The 18,672-nt window shown below is 34.5% G+C and overlaps 1 protein-coding gene across 2 annotated transcripts in view; it reads right to left on the reverse strand.

The window, feature by feature from the left end:
• SCLT1 (sodium channel and clathrin linker 1) overlaps positions 1-18,672 on the reverse strand; it is a 249,843-nt gene that overhangs the window by 176,731 nt on the left and 54,440 nt on the right. For both annotated transcript variants that reach the window (XM_036853901.1, XM_036853902.1), the window contains exons 3-5: positions 10,392-10,450; positions 9,792-9,864; positions 6,631-6,686 (exon numbers count right to left, since the gene is read on the reverse strand). In XM_036853901.1, the coding sequence (XP_036709796.1) occupies positions 6,631-6,686; positions 9,792-9,864; positions 10,392-10,450 (188 nt within the window). The remainder of the gene's footprint in view (positions 1-6,630; positions 6,687-9,791; positions 9,865-10,391; positions 10,451-18,672) is intronic.

The raw sequence follows: 18,672 nt of genomic DNA on the forward strand, positions 1-18,672 counted from the left end.
AAAAACAAAAACTGAGTTCCAGGTAGATTAAAGTATTAATACCAGGAAAATCACCCAGCCAGTAACTGCAGTCCTGAAATTATAACTAATTATCATTAATAGGCAATAGAATTTTGGCCAAGATGACTTTCTAAAAGTTTTGATCTCTGAGGTGACAAAGACAAATCAAATACAATTCTAACCAGTCTTTGAATTGAATTTATCATTGATAGTAAGATGCACCATTCTTTTACATACGATTAAAAATAAAAATTGCTGCTTATTAATCTTGACATGCCATTCACTATGGCTATATCCCAATTTTGTAGATCTTAAAATAGGGGAACGGGGAATAGTGTTAGGGAATCTTACAGCTGAGTAAGAGAGAAGATAGAGTAAGACAAATACAAACAATTAGAAAACATTCTAGACAACTGCCTGGTACAACCTCTCTACATGCCTTCCCTCACCTGACAGACATTTTTCATCCTGCCTTCCCTCACATGACAGACATTTTTCATCCTTAAGTCCAAGCTTCCTCAGTGAAGGTATCCACATCCCTGCCATGGTGTAGTGTTTCTTTTGGGGATTCATACAGAACAGTCTGATAACTAGAATTGTTGCTTCCCTTCTTCTGCTCCTACAATGAATCATATATATTCTTTCCAGAAAAATTTGGAATTTTCAAGTTCTAAATGCAATTGAATTCAATCCTTCAACAGTGCACCCTCCTCCTCTGCTTAAAACCCTTGAAGAGCCCCCTACGCCATCTGTAAGACAAGTTTAAATTCCTTAGCAGCGCATGTAAGATCTTATATGATCTGCTCCCTGCCCACCATCCCAGTCTTATGCCTAATTCCCCTATACAAATACGCTGAGATATAACCACAGTAAATGATCTGTATTTTAATAAACATACGATTTTTCATTTGATGAACTCCTACTCATTCTTAAAGACTCTGTTCAAACTTCATCCTCTCACTTAAGCCTTCTCTAATGTCTCCAGCCAGAGTGATATCTTCAACAATTACAATCTAATGTATATATTGGACATGTTATAGTTAACACCGTCTGCCATGCACAGACTTAAGTAATCCTTGACCATAACCCATGCTCTGGGGAATAGCGCAGGCTATTTTTTACAGAGGGAAGTCAATGATTAGACTAAAGTTTTGCATATTTCTCAAGGGCAGCCCTATCATACGCTGACTGGCATGAAGCGTTCTGAAAATAGAAGTGTTGGCCATTAGTAACCAACAAGAATGGGTACCTTCAGGATTTGACCTAAAGAACAGAGAGAATCAGCTTTTTGGTTGGAAGAATAGGAGCAGCTGCTATATGGAAAGGGGTGCCATTACTGAGGGGGACAATTAAGGCTGTATGAGACAACTGATAAGAGGAGCATATCCTCAGAGATGGTCCTAATTGTTTCCCAGTTCTAGCTGTATTCCATGTTCCTCCTTATCATACATTCCCATTTACTCAGAATGACCTGTTTCTATTTCTTGAAGCAAAAAGAGCCAAATATGAATATATGTATGTGTTTATGTTCTTAATATTTGCAATCATCCACTCAAAAAAATTTTTTTTAGCATTTAATATGTATCAAGCACTGTTCAAAGGTGTTAGGTATACAGTGGTAAACAGAATAAACAAGGGCCCTGCTCCATGAAGGATACATTCTAGTAGATAAGACAAATAATAACCAAGCAAATAAATAATTTCAGGTAGTAACAGGTACCACAAATAAAATTGGATAATAGAAAACAGAAAGTTGGGGAGGGAGGAACAGTGCTAGATAATGTGGTCAGGGAATGCCTGCCTGATTGAAGAGAAGGAGACAGTCCTGTGTAGGTCTGGAGAATAACATTCCAGGCAGAAGAAATAAGTAAAAGGTCTTCTAGTGGAAACTGGTTTGCCAGTTTTAAGAAAGCCAAAGTAAGACGGCCAGTGTGACTGGAGACTAGTCATCAAAGGAGGGTGTGGTAAGAGGCATATATGTATGTAAATATACAAACACAGACTTATTATAAACAGAGACATATACAGAAATCAGGGTAACTCTGAATTTATATAAGGTTATTAAAAAGAGAAATATTAAACTTTATAATGAAAGCTTAGGATTTGGGTGAACTTTTGGGGATGGTCTTCCTCACAGTATAATGGTGTAAATTAGCATCAGAACAGCAGGGTTTACCATGTAATTCCAGAGATATCTTTTCACTCTCTCATTGGAAAATAGATCAAATATATTCATCTTTTGCTATTATATAAATAAAGTTTTGGGGTAGAGAATACCATTTTTGGACAAGTACTGAAAAATAATGGCTTTATTACTATTTTTATAAATATACACATGAACTCCTTCTTCCCAAATTTCAAATAGACTATATTGTGTTCATAGGCTATTATCAACATACACTAATGATATAATAATTAGGGATGGTGAAATCAAATCTAAAATTACAACTCTGATCTATATTATTGTTTATTATTCAATTATCATTGGTCAATAAGAACAAATCAATGAAAATAGTGCTAAAAACAATTCTATTTTATAATGCTATTGAAATCTTCTAAATCATAAATATTTAGTTTTAATCTTAAAAAGATAAATATATTAGACTATCATAAAACAAAAACTTACAAACTTAGTAAAATAAATAATATGTTAAATATAATTGTTTTAATTTATTAAATACTAACTTTATACTCTTATTGAAGTTTGCTGTTTCTGTGCTCTAAAGCTACATATATGCCTAAATAAAAAAGTAAAGACAGTTATGAATTTCAAAAAAGTTTTTTGGTGACAATTGAACCAAAGACTAGTTAACAGATTGCGCAGCAAAAGATAGCTACATGCATCAGAGAAGAGTAAACTTTTTCTGTAAAGGACCAGATACCAAATATTCTAGGTTTTGTGAGCCATTCAGTCTCTGTCTCAACTATTCAACTCCATCATTGTAGAGCAAAAGCAGCCATAGACAATATACAAATGAACAAGTCTGGCCATGATCTAATAAACTTTTATTTACCAAAAGAGGTGGCAGGCCAGATTTGGCCCTCAAGCTGTAGTTTGTGAACCCCTGATAGATGCCGTTAAGTCTCTGTACTAGTTACTATACTTTGACTACAAGCAACAGTGATTTTTGTCTGTTTTATTCACTAATGTATTCCAGAAACTTGAATAGTGTTTGGTACTTAGTAAGTACTCAATAAATATTTGTGAATGATTGAATGAATGTTTTATTACCTCACCAATATTAAATCTGAAGGCAAGTGGCTCTAGATTTGTTTCAGCAGTTCAATAATGTAATTTAAGGACCAAAGGCTTCCCCATCTTTCCCTTCTTCTAATCTCATTGTGTTTCTGATACATACTCTCATGGTTACAAAATGGCTATAGCAGCTTCAACATATATCACTTCCTAAAATGACAAGGAACAGGAAGGAGGTTAAGTTTTCTTCTTGCCAGTCTCTCTTTTTATCAGGGAGAAAAAGCTTTCCCAGAGGCTCTACAACAGACTCTCCCTTATACTTCACTGGGTACAAGTGAGTCACATGTTCATACTTAGACCAATTCCTGGCAAAAAGAAATGTGCACTGGTTTATAATCAAAGATTTATCACCTGAGATTGTGGAAGAAGCTCATCTCCACTGAGCACAATGCAACTGGAACAAAATCAGGGTTATATGAATTATGAAAGAAGGGAAAATAGCTCTTATGGAGGCAACAAATAATGTCTTTCATACCCTCAATAATAAAATAAAAATAATAACAATAAAAGGTAGTATTTCTTAGTGCCAGGAAGTGCTGTATATATATTCACTCATTTAATTATCTTATCCAATTTTCATCCTCTGGCAAGTTATGAGGAGGAAATATGATATTAAAGAAAAAATGAGACAAAAACAACATAAAAAACACTATATTCTCAACATGAACTGAGTTTAAAGGAATAAACTAAAAATGGGAAGGATGATAAAATGAGTATCTTTTCACCTCTTCCTAAGTCTCATTTTATAAAATGACTTCATTATTTTCTATTTGTAATCAATTCCCAGAAAATACTCACCTATACACAAATGTATTAAAATGTTTCCAAAACCCAATAATGTGGAATTGCATACTATTGTATAATCCATGCCACTGCTAGCTTCCGTTATTCAGACTTGACCATATTTAAGATATTTTCCTTAAAAATGATAAGCTCTTCTTGATTTTGCAGTCTTTAACAGCAATACTTAATTAAAAGCAGGATGTTGCCCTAAGGGCATAGAGTTCACTTTAAAATCTGATAACATTTCGAGTTACTAAAAGTGCCTTTTAATAAGCTCAGAATCCATTTTTCCCATTTCCCTATTATACTAAGAATAAATACATTCATGAGCCATGACTGCACTACTATTAAACAGGTAAAGGCAGATTTTTAAAAGACTGGTTTCAAAAGACCTGGACATAAAAGGAAGAGTATGGAGTCAAATATAGGAAACAACTAAATCATTAGCTCAATCATGTAACACTGTATTATCTCCAATACATTAAAATACAAACTTAACTTACATACACTGGTGATTCAAAAATCTTAGCAATAGTCTTTAATAGCAAGATCATAGCCTTTTTAATAATTATTTTGAGAAAGAACAGTAAATCATAAAAAGTTAAAGTTAGAAAAACTTTCCCATGGGAAAAAACACAAATAAATGAGAAAAACTGAAAATCCAATTAAGAGATTTACATAGAAGAATGCAAACAAAGGAATGCCAAACTTAAAAAGAGCTTATCCTTTAAATGAATTTAAAACCAAAAAAAATGTATTTCTTCATTTTTTGGTTTTGTTTTGTAAGGCGACAACAAAAGATATATCAGGTCTCAGTGCAGTTGCATGACCTTTAAAAGTTAAACTTGGGATGGAATAAAACTCTGAACATTTTTAGAAGAAAATATAAGAGAAGATCTTTATGACCACAGGCTGAGAGAGGATTTGTTAGACACAAAAACCAACAACCATAAGAAAGAAGACTGATATATTCAACTATCTCAAAATTAAAAAAAAAAAAAAAAAAGAAAGAAAAGAAATTTCTGTTGATCAAAAATATCACAACCTGGGAACAGATATCTGAAAAATACCTATTGTCTAGCACGTTGAATGAGCCATTGGCACTCATTATTCATTCCCATCCCTTTCCATATCCCAGCATCTTTCATAATGGCTGAAAGTCTAAAACTATGTTTCCCGGATGTCCTTGCAGCTGGTGTGGTGGATGGGATTAAAGTTTCACCAGTGACAGGCACTTGAAGGGGATATAGAAGGCAGAAGTGAGCTGAGAACATTCTTCAATAGGTACAGCAGATGGCAAGCAAAACTGATAGACATGAGTGTCTCCTGAAGTGAGTATCCCACGCCCCACTTTCCAGTGTCAAGTTTTCAACTCCATGGAAATGATGCTGTAGTGGTAGCTACAGAGATGGTGGCAGCAGCATAAATTCCTGGCCTCAGAATCTCAGCCTCTAAGGTATGACTCTAAAACCAATTATCTTACCTACATAGTACTTAACTGTAAGTGACTAAATCCCTTCTTGTTTGAAGTGTCTATGATGGTTACTGTTTACACTGGTCAGCACACTAACAAATATTCAGAATACAGATTATATAAAGTACTTTGACAATTTACTAAGGAAAAGATAAAGAGAAAATGGGAAAAAGAAATCAATAAGCGTTTCATGAGAAAACCACATGAGTAAATAAATACGTGAAAAATGGTTAACCATATTGGTATTCAGGAAAATGTAAGTTAAAACCACAATGAAATACCATTTAGGACTCAAAATAACAAAAATTAAGAAACCTGGTAAGAGCAAGTGCTGATAAAATATTCGAATCAATAAGAACTCATAAATATCACTGGTGGGAATGTAAATTGGTATAGCCAGTTTGGAAATTAGGTTGGCAATATATTGCAAAATTGAATATTCACATAGCCTATGACCCATCCCTGAAACTCTTCTGCTTATGCATGATATTGAGTGGGAAAAAAGTAAGTCTCAGAAGACTAAATAATACTATTTTGGGAAGTTTTTAAAAATGCAAAACTAAATAATATATCATTAGGAATACACATACCTACAAAAATTTTAAAAACCAAGGGAACGATAAACAAAAATTCAAGACAGTATTAACTGCTGGCAGAGGGAAGGAGGGGCATGGGATAGGGAAGGAAAACATGGATAAGTGCACCAGTACTGATAACATTTTAGTTCTTAACTGGATGGTGGGTTGATAGGTTTCCGTTTTATCAGTATGTTTCCTAATATAATATATATTCTATACTATACTATTCATGATTGCTAATATTTATAAAGTGCTTATTATGTACCCTATTTTAAGCAATTACTTTATCCCTTACAGTCAGCTCTACAAAATAGGTTCTGTTATTATCTCCCACTTACAGATGAGGAAACCCTAAAGCACAAAGAGGTTAACTTGTCCAAGGTCATGTAGCTAATAACCAATGGAGCCAGGAGTCAAAAAGGAAATCAGGCCCCAGCATCCACACTCATAACCAGTATACTCCATGAATAAAATACCAAATAACAATAATAAAAGTTACCTAAGACAACAATAAGATAATCAGTAGTTAATTGATCTACCTTTCATTTTCCTTGATGACATTTTCAAGTTGTAGTTTCATCTCACCCATCTGTTTCTGAAAGAATAAAATATGGTTGCAGAAAAACATTTTCCAGACAATTAGATTTATATTAAGTAGTTCATTCATAGGCAAGCAATCAGATTCTATGACACTAGTCTACAGATAAGAAATAATTATTCTTCACTTCTAACAAGCAATACTAAATATAGATATTTTAATGATACACAGAATGTAATAGAACATTTTGAATAGAATATAAGTAAAAATATTTTATATAACATATTAAGAAATATTTAAAAATGTAATTCCTATATTTAGAGATGTTTACAGGAAAAGAGATGTAAGATATTCCTTAATATGTCACTATAAGAAATATCCGATGGTCCCTAGACCTTGAATATATATCGTAATTCATCTTAGTTTAGGTGAAGTCCATGTAAGTGCTTGAATTTCAAAAAGTAAAATGTTAATGGCGAAAAAAGCAAATAAAGATCTTTTTTAGCAATAATTCATTCAGTTTCTGACTGACCACCTTTTTGAGTTGTATAAACTCTCTGCACTATACAAGGCTGCTACAGTAAACCAATGTGGTCACTAACACATACATTAGTAGGAAAGATGGTTAAAAAAAAAATCACTAACTAAAATACCAATACAAATAAAATATATACTGTAAAGGGAATGAAATGAAGGCATTTTTAATTTTCTCTGAGGGGTTAAAGGGATTGTAAGATTTCAACAGGAAAGAAAGGGCATTTCAAGTAGGGTGAAATATGAGTAAAAGCAAAGAAGCAAGAAATATTAGATGACACAGGCATAGTCGTCAGTTCTCAGTAAGAGTAAACGAGCAAGTGGAGATCAGGAAGGAGGCCATGTAAACTCATACTTCCAACAAAACTGCAATCAATTCATGATCTGTCCATTACTCTTGATTGGGTACCCCAGGCTAAAGGAGAAGAGCCAATCCTGGAGTGAACCTGGCAAGGGAAGGGTGGAACAGGCAATCCTCTAAACCTTTCTCTCTCCGTTTCAACTAGAGAAGCTCAAGGAAGCTTCCTCTAGGAAAACAGTGACAACCAATTATAACTACAAAGCCAGCTTGAAAGGTGAACCTTTCCCAGGTCCCTGCTGTGCCTGAATCACAATTAAATCAAAATGAATGAATTCACTACCAGATAACTGAGAACTGACCACACATGGAGCCATGCAATGAGAGGTAAAACTGCAAAGGCAGGTGGCAGGTCTTGCTTGAATGCCATGCAGACTAAGAGGTTTGGATTTTATTGTAGCAATTATCCCCATTTTGTAATTATTTCTAAAAAAATCGATCTTTAAAAATTGCAAAAATGTCAGCATATCTTGAAAAATATTATTCAAATAATTAGGTAGGATATATGCATTAACTAGGATTCAGGGTGGATCATTACAGTAACACTAAAGATTCTTTACTGTAAAATATTTCAAAACATTTAATCGTTGAAAGAAAACAAAAATTCAGCAGTACCTTTCTTATCAGCAAATTTTCCCCTATTATTTACATTTTCTGGAAGAAACTTTCATATAGAGAATTATTGTGAATATTTTCCTGCTTTAAGATATACTATTTTTTGACTGGTCAATAAGATAAGTCTTAAGAACTATTGCTACTCAATAATATCTATGTGAGCAAGTGTTCTTAGAAGTAGCTGTCAACATCTTTTTTCTCTCTAAAAGTAGCAACTATTCTTGCCCCTTAGGCTTTCTGCTACAGCTTCCTCTCTCTTGAAATTAATCCAGTAATCACTCTTAGATGGAGAATGCCAAATGGAAAAATGAAGTTAAACACCTTAGTAAACTAGCTGATTAAAGACACATATGAATCAGATAAATTATAAAAAATTAAAATTTAAAAGAGTTTAATTTCAAGATAACTAGATATTCCATTTTATAACAATCAAACCACATGTCATTATAGCAATTTTGAGAGAGTGAATTCAGCAGAAACTTTAGTCTCACTAGTCCTAAAAATAAAAGCAAAATACCATTTGTGCAAAAGAGAGCTTTCTGTTGTTCTTTATCAATTAAAAAATTTAAACAAATAGCTCATACAGCTCAACAGCAAAAAAACAACCACTCAATCAAAAAATGGGGGGAAGATCTAAATAGACATTTCTCCAAAGAAGACATGCAGATGGCCAACAGGCACATGAAATGATGCTCAACATCATTAATTATTAGAGAAATGCAAATCAAAACCACAGTGAAGTATCACCTCAGACTGGTCAGAATGGCCATCATCAAAAAGGCTACAAACAATACATACTGGAGAGGGTGTGGAGAAAACGGAATCTTCCTACACTGTTGGTGGGAATGTAAATTGGAAAACAGTATGGAGGTTCCTTAAAAAACTAAAAGCAGAGTTACCATATGATCCAGCAATCCCACTCCTGGGTATATATCCGGACAAGACAAAAACTCTAATTCAAAAAGATATATGCACCCCAATGTTCATAGCTGCACTATTTACAATAGCCAAGACTTGGAAGCAACCTAAGTGTCTATCAACACATGAATGGGTAAAAAAGATGTGGTGTACATATACACAATGGAATATTATTCAGCCATAAAGAATGAAATAATGCATTTGCAGCAACATGGATGATCCTAGAGATTATCATACTAAGTAAAGTAAGTCAGACAGAGAAAAACAAATAACATATGATATCACTTATATGTAGAATCTAAAAAAAAAAAACGATACAAATGAACTTACTTAAAACAGAAACAGACTTACAGAAGTAGAAAACAAACTTATGGTTACCAAAGGGGAAAAGAGGGGGCAGGGATAAATTAAGAGTTCGGGATTAACAGATACACACTACTATATATAAAACAGATAAACAACAAGGACCTACTGTATAGCACAGGGAACTAGATTCAATATCTTGTACTAACCTATAATGGAAAAGAATCTGAAAAAGAATACATATATATACACACACACACACATATAAATGTGTATAACTGAATCACTTTGCTGTACACCAGAAAATAACACGTAAATTGATTACAGGTAAACATTTTCTTCCTTATCAATGTTTTTGTAAAGAAAGGGAGCCTATTTTTTTCTTTTTTTTATAAGAAAATATTACCAAAAGGTTGATAGCTATGATTTCATACCTGATAATATTTCAGCTGCCCATTTAGCTCTTCCAGATGCTTGTCATACTCAGTAATAAGAGGAACTAAAAAGCTAAAGAAAATTTCAAAGTTAAAAAGATGCATATTCTTTTTAATCTAGTTTAATGAATATGTAACATGAAATAAATTAAACATCAAAATTTTTACGTTAATTTTCTCCATAGCAATCAATACTTTGCCTTTTTCCTAAACCAGAGGTTCTCAACCTTAGCTCAATTAATATTTTAGGCTGAATAATTTTTTGTTGTTGGGGGCTGACCTGTGCACTGTAGGATGTTTAGTAGCATTCCTGGCCTCTACCCATTAGATGCCACTAGCACCCTTACCCTCCACAATTGTGACAAGCAAAAATGTTTCCAGACATTGTCAAATATCTGGGGAGGGAAGGGAAGCAAAATCACCCAGTTGAGAACCACTATTATAGACAATAATACTGGCTTTTTTCTCCTTGTCAATTCAATGACAGATCATTTAAACCTAATTATAGCAGAATATAAAATAAACATTCCTAATACTAAAAAATTAACAATAATTAAACATAATTAAGAAAATAATATTTTTCTGGTAACTCAACCTTACCTTTGGTCAACTACTGAGTTTTCTACTGTGTCACCTGCAACTCCTTTGAAGACAGATTTCTATAACAGAAAATATTGCATCTTAAAATTTTGTTTTCTCACATCTTTCTAGTCAAAACCGACAGTAGTTTAAAATTAAATACAAGTAAACATTTTATAACCTTAAATCTGTTACTGCAATTACAAAAGAGGGAAAGAGAGAAAAAAGTTATCTTAATTGATGCCGAAAAAGTACTCAGTAAATTTTAACACCCATACATAATAAAACTCTTGGTAAAATAGAAATAGGAAGAAATTTCTCAATTGATAAAGAACATCTACTAAAAACCTACATCAATTACTATTCTTCATAGTGGAACATCAGAAGCACTGCACGAAATTCAGTAATAATACAAGGCTGCTCACTATCACTGCTAAAATTCAGCATTGTACTAAAGGTTCCAATCAGTGGAATCTGCTGCAGGAACAGGGGGTTGGAGACCTAAAGGCTGAAAAGGAACATACAATACTATTCTCATTTACAGACAATTTGACCATTTACCTAGAAATCTCTCTCTATAATCTACCAATTATTAGGACTAAGAACAGAGTACACCAAGTCACCAAATAGAAGATCAAACATAAAAAAAACAGCTGCTTTCCCAAATACCAGCAATAATCAGAAAATGTGATAGGAAAAAACATGGCATTCACTACTATAAGAAAAGGTAGTACTTGAGAATAAAACAAAAAAAATGTTGCAATAACTTTAATAAAATATTAACTTTACTGAAGGACATAAAGGATCTAAATAAACAGGGTTCTATACCATATTCATATATGGAACAGTCAGTATTATAAGTGTATTAATTTCTTAAAATTCACTGCACGTACAATGCAATTCCAAAAAAGAATTCGAATAGAATAATTTATGAAACTTGATCTTAAACAGATCGTAAAGTTCCTATGTTTGAGTAAATGTGCAAGAATAGCCAAGATAATCTGGCCAAAAAAAAAAAAAAAAAAAAGACAGGGAGAAGATGGCGGAAGAGTAAGACGCGGAGATCACCTTCCTCCGCACAGATACATCAGAAATACATCTACACGTGGAACTGCTCCTATAGAACACCCACTGAATGCTGGCAGAAGATGTCAGACCTCCCAAAAGGCAAGAAACTCCCCCACGTACCTGGGTAGGGCAAAAGAAAAAAGAAAAGATAGAGACAAAAGAATAGGGACAGGACCTGTACCAGTGGGAGGGAGCTGTGAAGGAGGAAAGGTTTCCACACACTAGGAAGCCCCTTCATGGGCGGAGACTGCGGGGGACAGAGAGTGCCTCTGAGGTGGGAGAGCCAACTTCAGGACACTGGTCCACAAGAGACTTCTCAGCTCCACGTAATACCAAACGGCAAAAATCTCCCAGAGATCTCCATCTCAACACCAAGACCCAGCTTCACTCAACGACCAGCAAGCTACAGTGCTGCACACCCTATGCTAAACAACTAGCAAGACAGGAACACAGCCCCATCCATTAGCAGAGAGGCTGCCTAAAATCATAATAAGGCCACAGACACCCCAAAACACACTACCAGACGTGGACCTGCCCACCAGAAAGACAAGATCCAGCCTCATCCACCAGAACACAGGCACTAGTCCCCTCCACCAGGAAGCCTACACAACCCACTGAACCAACCTTAGCCACTGGGGACAGATACCAAAAACAACAGGAACTATGAACCTGCAGCCTGAGAAAAGGAGACCCCAAACACAGTAAGTTAAGCAAAATGAGACGACCGAAAAACACACAGCAGATGAAGGAGCAAGGTAAAAACCCACCAGACCAAACAAATGAAGAGGAAATAGGCAGTCTACCTGAAAAAGAATTCAGAATAATGATAGTAAAGATGATACAAAATCTTGGAAATAGAATGGAGAAAATACAAGAAATGTTTAACAAGGACCTAGAAGAACTAAAGAGCAAATAAACAATGATGAACAAAACAATAAATGAAATTTAAAATTCTCTAGAAGGAATCAATAGCAGAATAACTGGGGCAGAAGAACGGATAAGTGACCTGGAAGATAAAATAGTGGAAATAACTACTGCAGAGCAGAATAAAGAAAAAAGAATGAAAAGAACTGAGGACAGTCTCAGAGACCTCTGGGACAACATTAAATGCACCAACATTCGAATTATACGGGTCCCAGAAGAAAAAGAGAAAAAGAAAGGGACTGAGAAAATATTTGAAGAGATTATAGTTGAAAACTTCCCTAATATGGGAAAGGAAATAGTTAATCAAGTCCTGGAAGCACAGAGAGTCCCATACAGGATAAATCCAAGGAGAAACATGCCAAGACACATATTAATCAAACTATCAAAAATTAAATATAAAGAAAACATATTACAGGCAGCAAGGGAAAAACAACAAATAACACACAAGGGAATCCCCATAAGGTTAACAGCTGATCTTTCAGCAGAAACTCTGCAAGCCAGAAGGGAGTGGCAGGACATAATTAAAGTGATGAAGGAGAAAAACCTACAACCAAGATTACTCTACCCAGCAAGGATCTCATTCAGATTCAATGGAGAAATTAAAACCTTTACAACCAAGCAAAAGCTGAGAGAGTTAAGCACCACCAAACCAGCTTCACAACAAATGCTAAAGGAACTTCTCTAGGCAAGAAACACAAGAGAAGGAAAACACCTACAATAACAAACCCAAAATATTTAAGAAAATGGGAATAGGAACATACATATCGATAATTACCTTAAATGTAAATGGACTAAATGCTCCCACCAAAAGACACAGACTGGCTGAATGGATACAAAAACAAGACCTGTATATATGCTGTCTACAAGAGACCCACTTCAGACCTAGGGACACATACAGACTGAAAGTGAGGGGATGGAAAAAGATATTCCATGCAAATGGAAATCAAAAGAAAGCTGGAGTAGCAATTCTTACTTCAGAAAAAATAGACTTTAAAATAAAGACTATTACAAGAGACAAAGAAGGACACTATATAATGATCAAGGGATCGATCCAAGAAGATATAACAATTGTAAATATTTACGCACCCAACATAGGAGCACCTCAATACATAAGGCAAATACTAACAGCCATAAAAGGGGAAATCGATAGTAACACAATCATAGTAGGGGACTTTAACATCCCACTTTCACCAATGGACAGATCATCCAAAATGAAAAAAAATAAAGAAACACAAGCTTTAAATGATACATTAAACAAGATGGACTTCATTGATATTTATAAGACATTCCACCCAAAAACAACAGAATATACATTTTTCTCAAGTGCTCATGGAACATTCTCCAGGACAGATCATACCTTGGGTCACAAATCAAGCCTTGGTAAATTTAAGAAAATTGAAACCGTATCAAGTAGTTTTTCCAACCACAACGCTATGAGACTAGATATCAATTACAGGAAAAGATCTGTAAAAAATACGAACACATGGAGGCTAAACAATACACTACTTAATAACGAAATGATCACTGAAGAAATCAAAGGGGAAATGAAAAAATACCTACAAACAAATGATAATGGAGACATGACGACCCAAAACCTATGGGATGCGGCAAAAGCAGTTCTAAGACGGAAGTTTATAGCAATACAAGCCTACCTCAAGAAACAGGAAACATCTCGAATAAACAACCTAACCTTGCACCTAAAGCAATTAGAGAAAGAAGAATTAAAAAACCCCAAAGTTAGCAGAAGAAAAGAAATCATAAAGAGCAGATCAGAAATAAATGAAAAAGAAATGAAGGAAACAATAGCAAATATCAATAAAATTAAAAGTTGGTTCTTTGAGAAGATAAACAAAATTGATATACCATTAGCCAGACTCATCAAGAAAAAAAGGGAGAAGACTCAAATCAATAGAATTAGAAATGAAAAAGGAGAAGTAACCACTGACACTGCAGAAATACAAAGGATCATGAGAGATTACCAGAAGCAACTCTATGCCAATAAAATGGACAACCTGGAAGAAATGGACAAATTCTTAGAAATGCACAACCTGCCGAGACTGAACCAGGAAGAAATAGAAAATATGAACAGACCAATCACAAGCACTGAAATTGAAACTGTGATTAAAAATCTTCCAACAAACAAAAGCCCAGGACCAGATGGCTTCACAGGCGAATTCTACCAAACATTTAGAGAAGAGCTAACACCTATCCTTCTCACACTCTTCCAAAATATAGCAGACGGAGGAACACTCCCCAACTCATTCTACGAGGCCACCGTCACCCTGATACCAAAACCAGGCAAAGATGTCACAAAGAAAGAAAACTACAGGCCAATGTCACTGATGAACATAGATGCAAAAATCCTCAACAAAATACTAGCAAACAGAATCCAACAGCACATTAAAAGGATCATACACCATGATCAAGTGGGGTTTATCCCAGGAATGCAAGGATTCTTCAATATAGGCAAATCAATCAACGTGATACACCATATTAACAAATTGAAGGAGAAAAACCATATGATCATCTCAATAGATGCAGAGAAAGCTTTCGACAAAATTCAACACCCATTTATGATAAAAGCCCTGCAGAAAGTAGGCATAGAGGGAACTTTCCTCAACATAATAAAGGCCATATATGACAAACCCACAGCCAACATCATCCTCAATGGTGAAAAACTGAAACCATTTCCACTAAGATCAGGAACAAGACAAGGTTGCCCACTCTCACCACTATTATTCAACATAATTTTGGAAGTTTTAGCCACAGCAATCAGAGAAGAAAAAGAAATAAGAGGAATCCAAATCAGAAAAGAAGAAGTAAAGCTGTCACTGTTTGCAGATGACATGATACTATACATAGAGAATCCTAAAACTCGCACCAGAAAACTACTAGAGCTAATCAATGAATTTGGTAAAGTAGCAGGATACAAAATTAATGCACCAAAATCTCTTGCATTCCTATACACTAATGATGAAAAATCTGAAGGAGAAATAAGGAAATACTCCCATTTACCATTGCAACAAAAAAGAATAAACCTATCTAAGGTTTATCTAATTTTCCATAGTGACTACACCAATTTACATTCCCACCAATAGTGTAGGAGGGTTCCCTTTTCTCCACACCCTCTTCAACATTATTTGTACAGTTTTTGATGATACCCATTCTGACCAGTATGAGGTGACATCTCTTTGTGGTTTTGAGTTGCATCTTTCTGATAATAAGTGATGGTGACCATTTTTTCATGAGCCTGTTGGCCACATGTAGGTCTTCTTAGGAGAAATGTCTGTTTAGGTCTTGTGCCCAGTTTTTGGTTGGGTTATTTGTTTTTTTGTTATTGAGTTGTATGAGCTGCTTGTATATTATGGAAATTAAGCTCTTGTCAGTCACACATTTGCCAATATTTTCTCCCAGTTGGTAGGCTGTCTTTTCATTTTGTTTATGGTTTCCTTTGCTGTGCAAAAGCTTGTAAGTTTTATTAGGTCCCATTCATTTATCTTAGCTTTTATTTCTTTTACATTGGCAGAATGATCTAAGAAAATATTGCTCTCAGTTATGTCTGAGAATGCTCTGCCTATGTTCTCTTCTACGAGTTTTATGGTGTCATGTCTTAAATTTAGGTCTTTAAACCATTTTTGTATATGGTATGAGGCAGTGTACCGATTTCAGTGACTTACATGTAGCTGTCCAGCTTTCTCAACACCATTTGCTAAAGAGACTGTCCTTTCTCCATTGTACATTCCTGCCTCCTTTGTCAGAGGTTAACTGACCATAGGTGTGTGAGTTAAATTCTGGGCTCTCTATTGTAAAGCTCCATTAATCTAAATATCTTTTTGTGCAAATACCACAATGTTTTGATTACTGTAACTATGTAATATAGTCTGAAGTCTGGAAGGGTTATGCCTCCAGCTTTGTTCTTTTTCCTCAGGATTGCTTTGGCAATTCTGGGTCTTTTGTGGTTCCATATATATTTTACGATTATTTTTTCTAGTTTGATTAAAAATGTCATGGATATTTTGATAGGGATCACATTACATCTGTAGATTGCTTTGGGTAGTATGGCCATTTTAACAATATTAATTCTTCCAATCCAAGAGCATGAGATATCTTTCCCTTTCTTTGAATTACCTTTAATTTCCTTTATGAATGTTATATAGTTTTCAGCTCCTTGGTTAAGTTTACTCCTAGGTATCAATACTTTTTTCTTTTTGATGTGATTTTAAATGGGATTGTTTTTTCACTTTCTCTATCTGATATTTTATTGTTAGTGTAAAGAAAAGCAACAGATTTCCGTATATTAATCTTGTAGCCTGCTACTTTGCTGAATTCATTTATTAGTACTAAACAGGTTTTATGTGGAGACTTTAGGGTACTCAATATAGAGTATCATATCATCTGTGAATAGTGACGTTTTAACCTCTGCCCTTCCAATTTGGATAAAATGTATTTATTTTTCTTGTCTGATTGCTGTGGTTAGGATTTGCAATACTATGTAGAATAACAGTGGTGAGAATGGGCATCTTGTCTTAAATCTGAATTTACTGGGAAGGCTTTCAGCTTTTCACCACTGAATATTATGTTGGCTGTGGGTCTGTCATAAACAACTTTTATTATGTTGAGATATGTTCCCTCTAAATCCACTTTGGTGAGTTTTTATCATGAATGGATATTGAATTTTGTCAAATTTTTCTGCATGTATTGAAATTATCATGTGGTTTTTGCCTTTGCTTTCATTAATGTGGTGTATAATACTGATTGATTTGTGTATTGAACCATCCTTGTGACCCTAGAATGGATCCAACTTCATCATGGAATGCTCCTTTTTATGTATTGTTAGATCCAGTTTGCTAATATTTTGTTGACAATTTTTGCATTTATATTTGTCAAAGATATTCGCCTGTAATTCTCTTTTCTGCAGTGTCTCTGTCTGGTTTTGTTACTAGGGTGATGGTGGCTTCATAGAATGACTTTGAGACTGTTCTCGCCTCTTTAATTTTTTGGAATAGTTTGAAAAGGATACATTTAAGTTCTTCTTTGTATGTTAGGGAGAATTCCCCAGTGAAGCCATCCAGTCCTGGACTTCTGTTTGCACAGGTTTTTTTGTTGTTTTGTTTTGGTTTTTTTAATATTACACTCAGATATTTCACTGCTAGTGATCAGTCTGTTCAAATTCTGTTTCTTCCTGACTCAGTTTTGGCAATCTGTATATTTGTAGAAACTTTGTCCATTTCTTCTAGACTGTCAACTTTGTTGGCATATAATTGTTCATAGTATTCTCTTACGATTTTTTTGTACTTCTGTGGTAAAGTATTGTTATTTCTCCTGTTTCACTTCTTATTTTATTTGGGTCCTCTCTCTTTTCTTCTCGGTGAGCCTGGCTAGAGATATGTCGATTTTGTTTATATTTACAAAAAAACCAGCTCTTGCTTTTATTGACCTTTTCTATTGTTTTTGATCTCTATTTTATTTATTTCCTTTCAGATCTTTATTGTTTCCTTCTTTCTGCTGATTTTGGGTTTTATTTGTTCTTCTTTTTCTGACTCTTTCAGGTGGTGGGTCAGGTTGTTTGAGATTTTTATTTTTTCTTGAGGAAAGCCTGTATCGTTATGAACTACCCACTTAGACTGCTTCTGAGGCATCCCATAGATTTTGTAAGGTTGCCTTTTCACTGTCATTTGTCTCAAGGTATTTTCTGATTTCTTCTTTGATTTCACTGTTGGCCAATTGGTCTTATAGTAGCATGTTGTTTACTCTTCATGTGTTGTTCTTTTCTTGTTTTTCTTTCTGTGGTTATTTCTAGTTTCATACTGCTGTGCTCAGAAAAAAAAGCTTGAACCCTCCCAGACTTCAGATAATTCTACAAAGCTACAGTAATCAAAACAGCGTGATAATGGCATAAAACAGACATATGGATCAATGGAACAGAAGAGACAGCCCAGAAATAAACCCACACACCTATGATCAATTAATCTTTGACAAAGGAGGCAAGAATACACAATGGAGAAAAGAGAGTCTCTTCAGTGAATGGTGTTGGGAAAGCTGGACACTCACATGTTAATGAAGTTAAATACCTCACACCATACACAAAAATGAATTCAAAATGGCTTAAAGAGTTTAATATAAGACATGTCACAATAAAACTCCTAGAAGGGAACATAGGCAAAATATTCTCTGACATGAATCATAGCAACATTTTCTTAGGTCAGTCTACCAAGACAACAGAAATAAAAGCAAATACAAACAAATGGGACCTAATCAAACTTAAAAGCTTTTGCACAACAAAAGAAATCACCGACAAAATAAAGACAAT

Source organism: Balaenoptera musculus, chromosome 5, assembly GCF_009873245.2.
Source record: "Balaenoptera musculus isolate JJ_BM4_2016_0621 chromosome 5, mBalMus1.pri.v3, whole genome shotgun sequence".
NCBI lineage: Eukaryota > Metazoa > Chordata > Mammalia > Artiodactyla > Balaenopteridae > Balaenoptera > Balaenoptera musculus.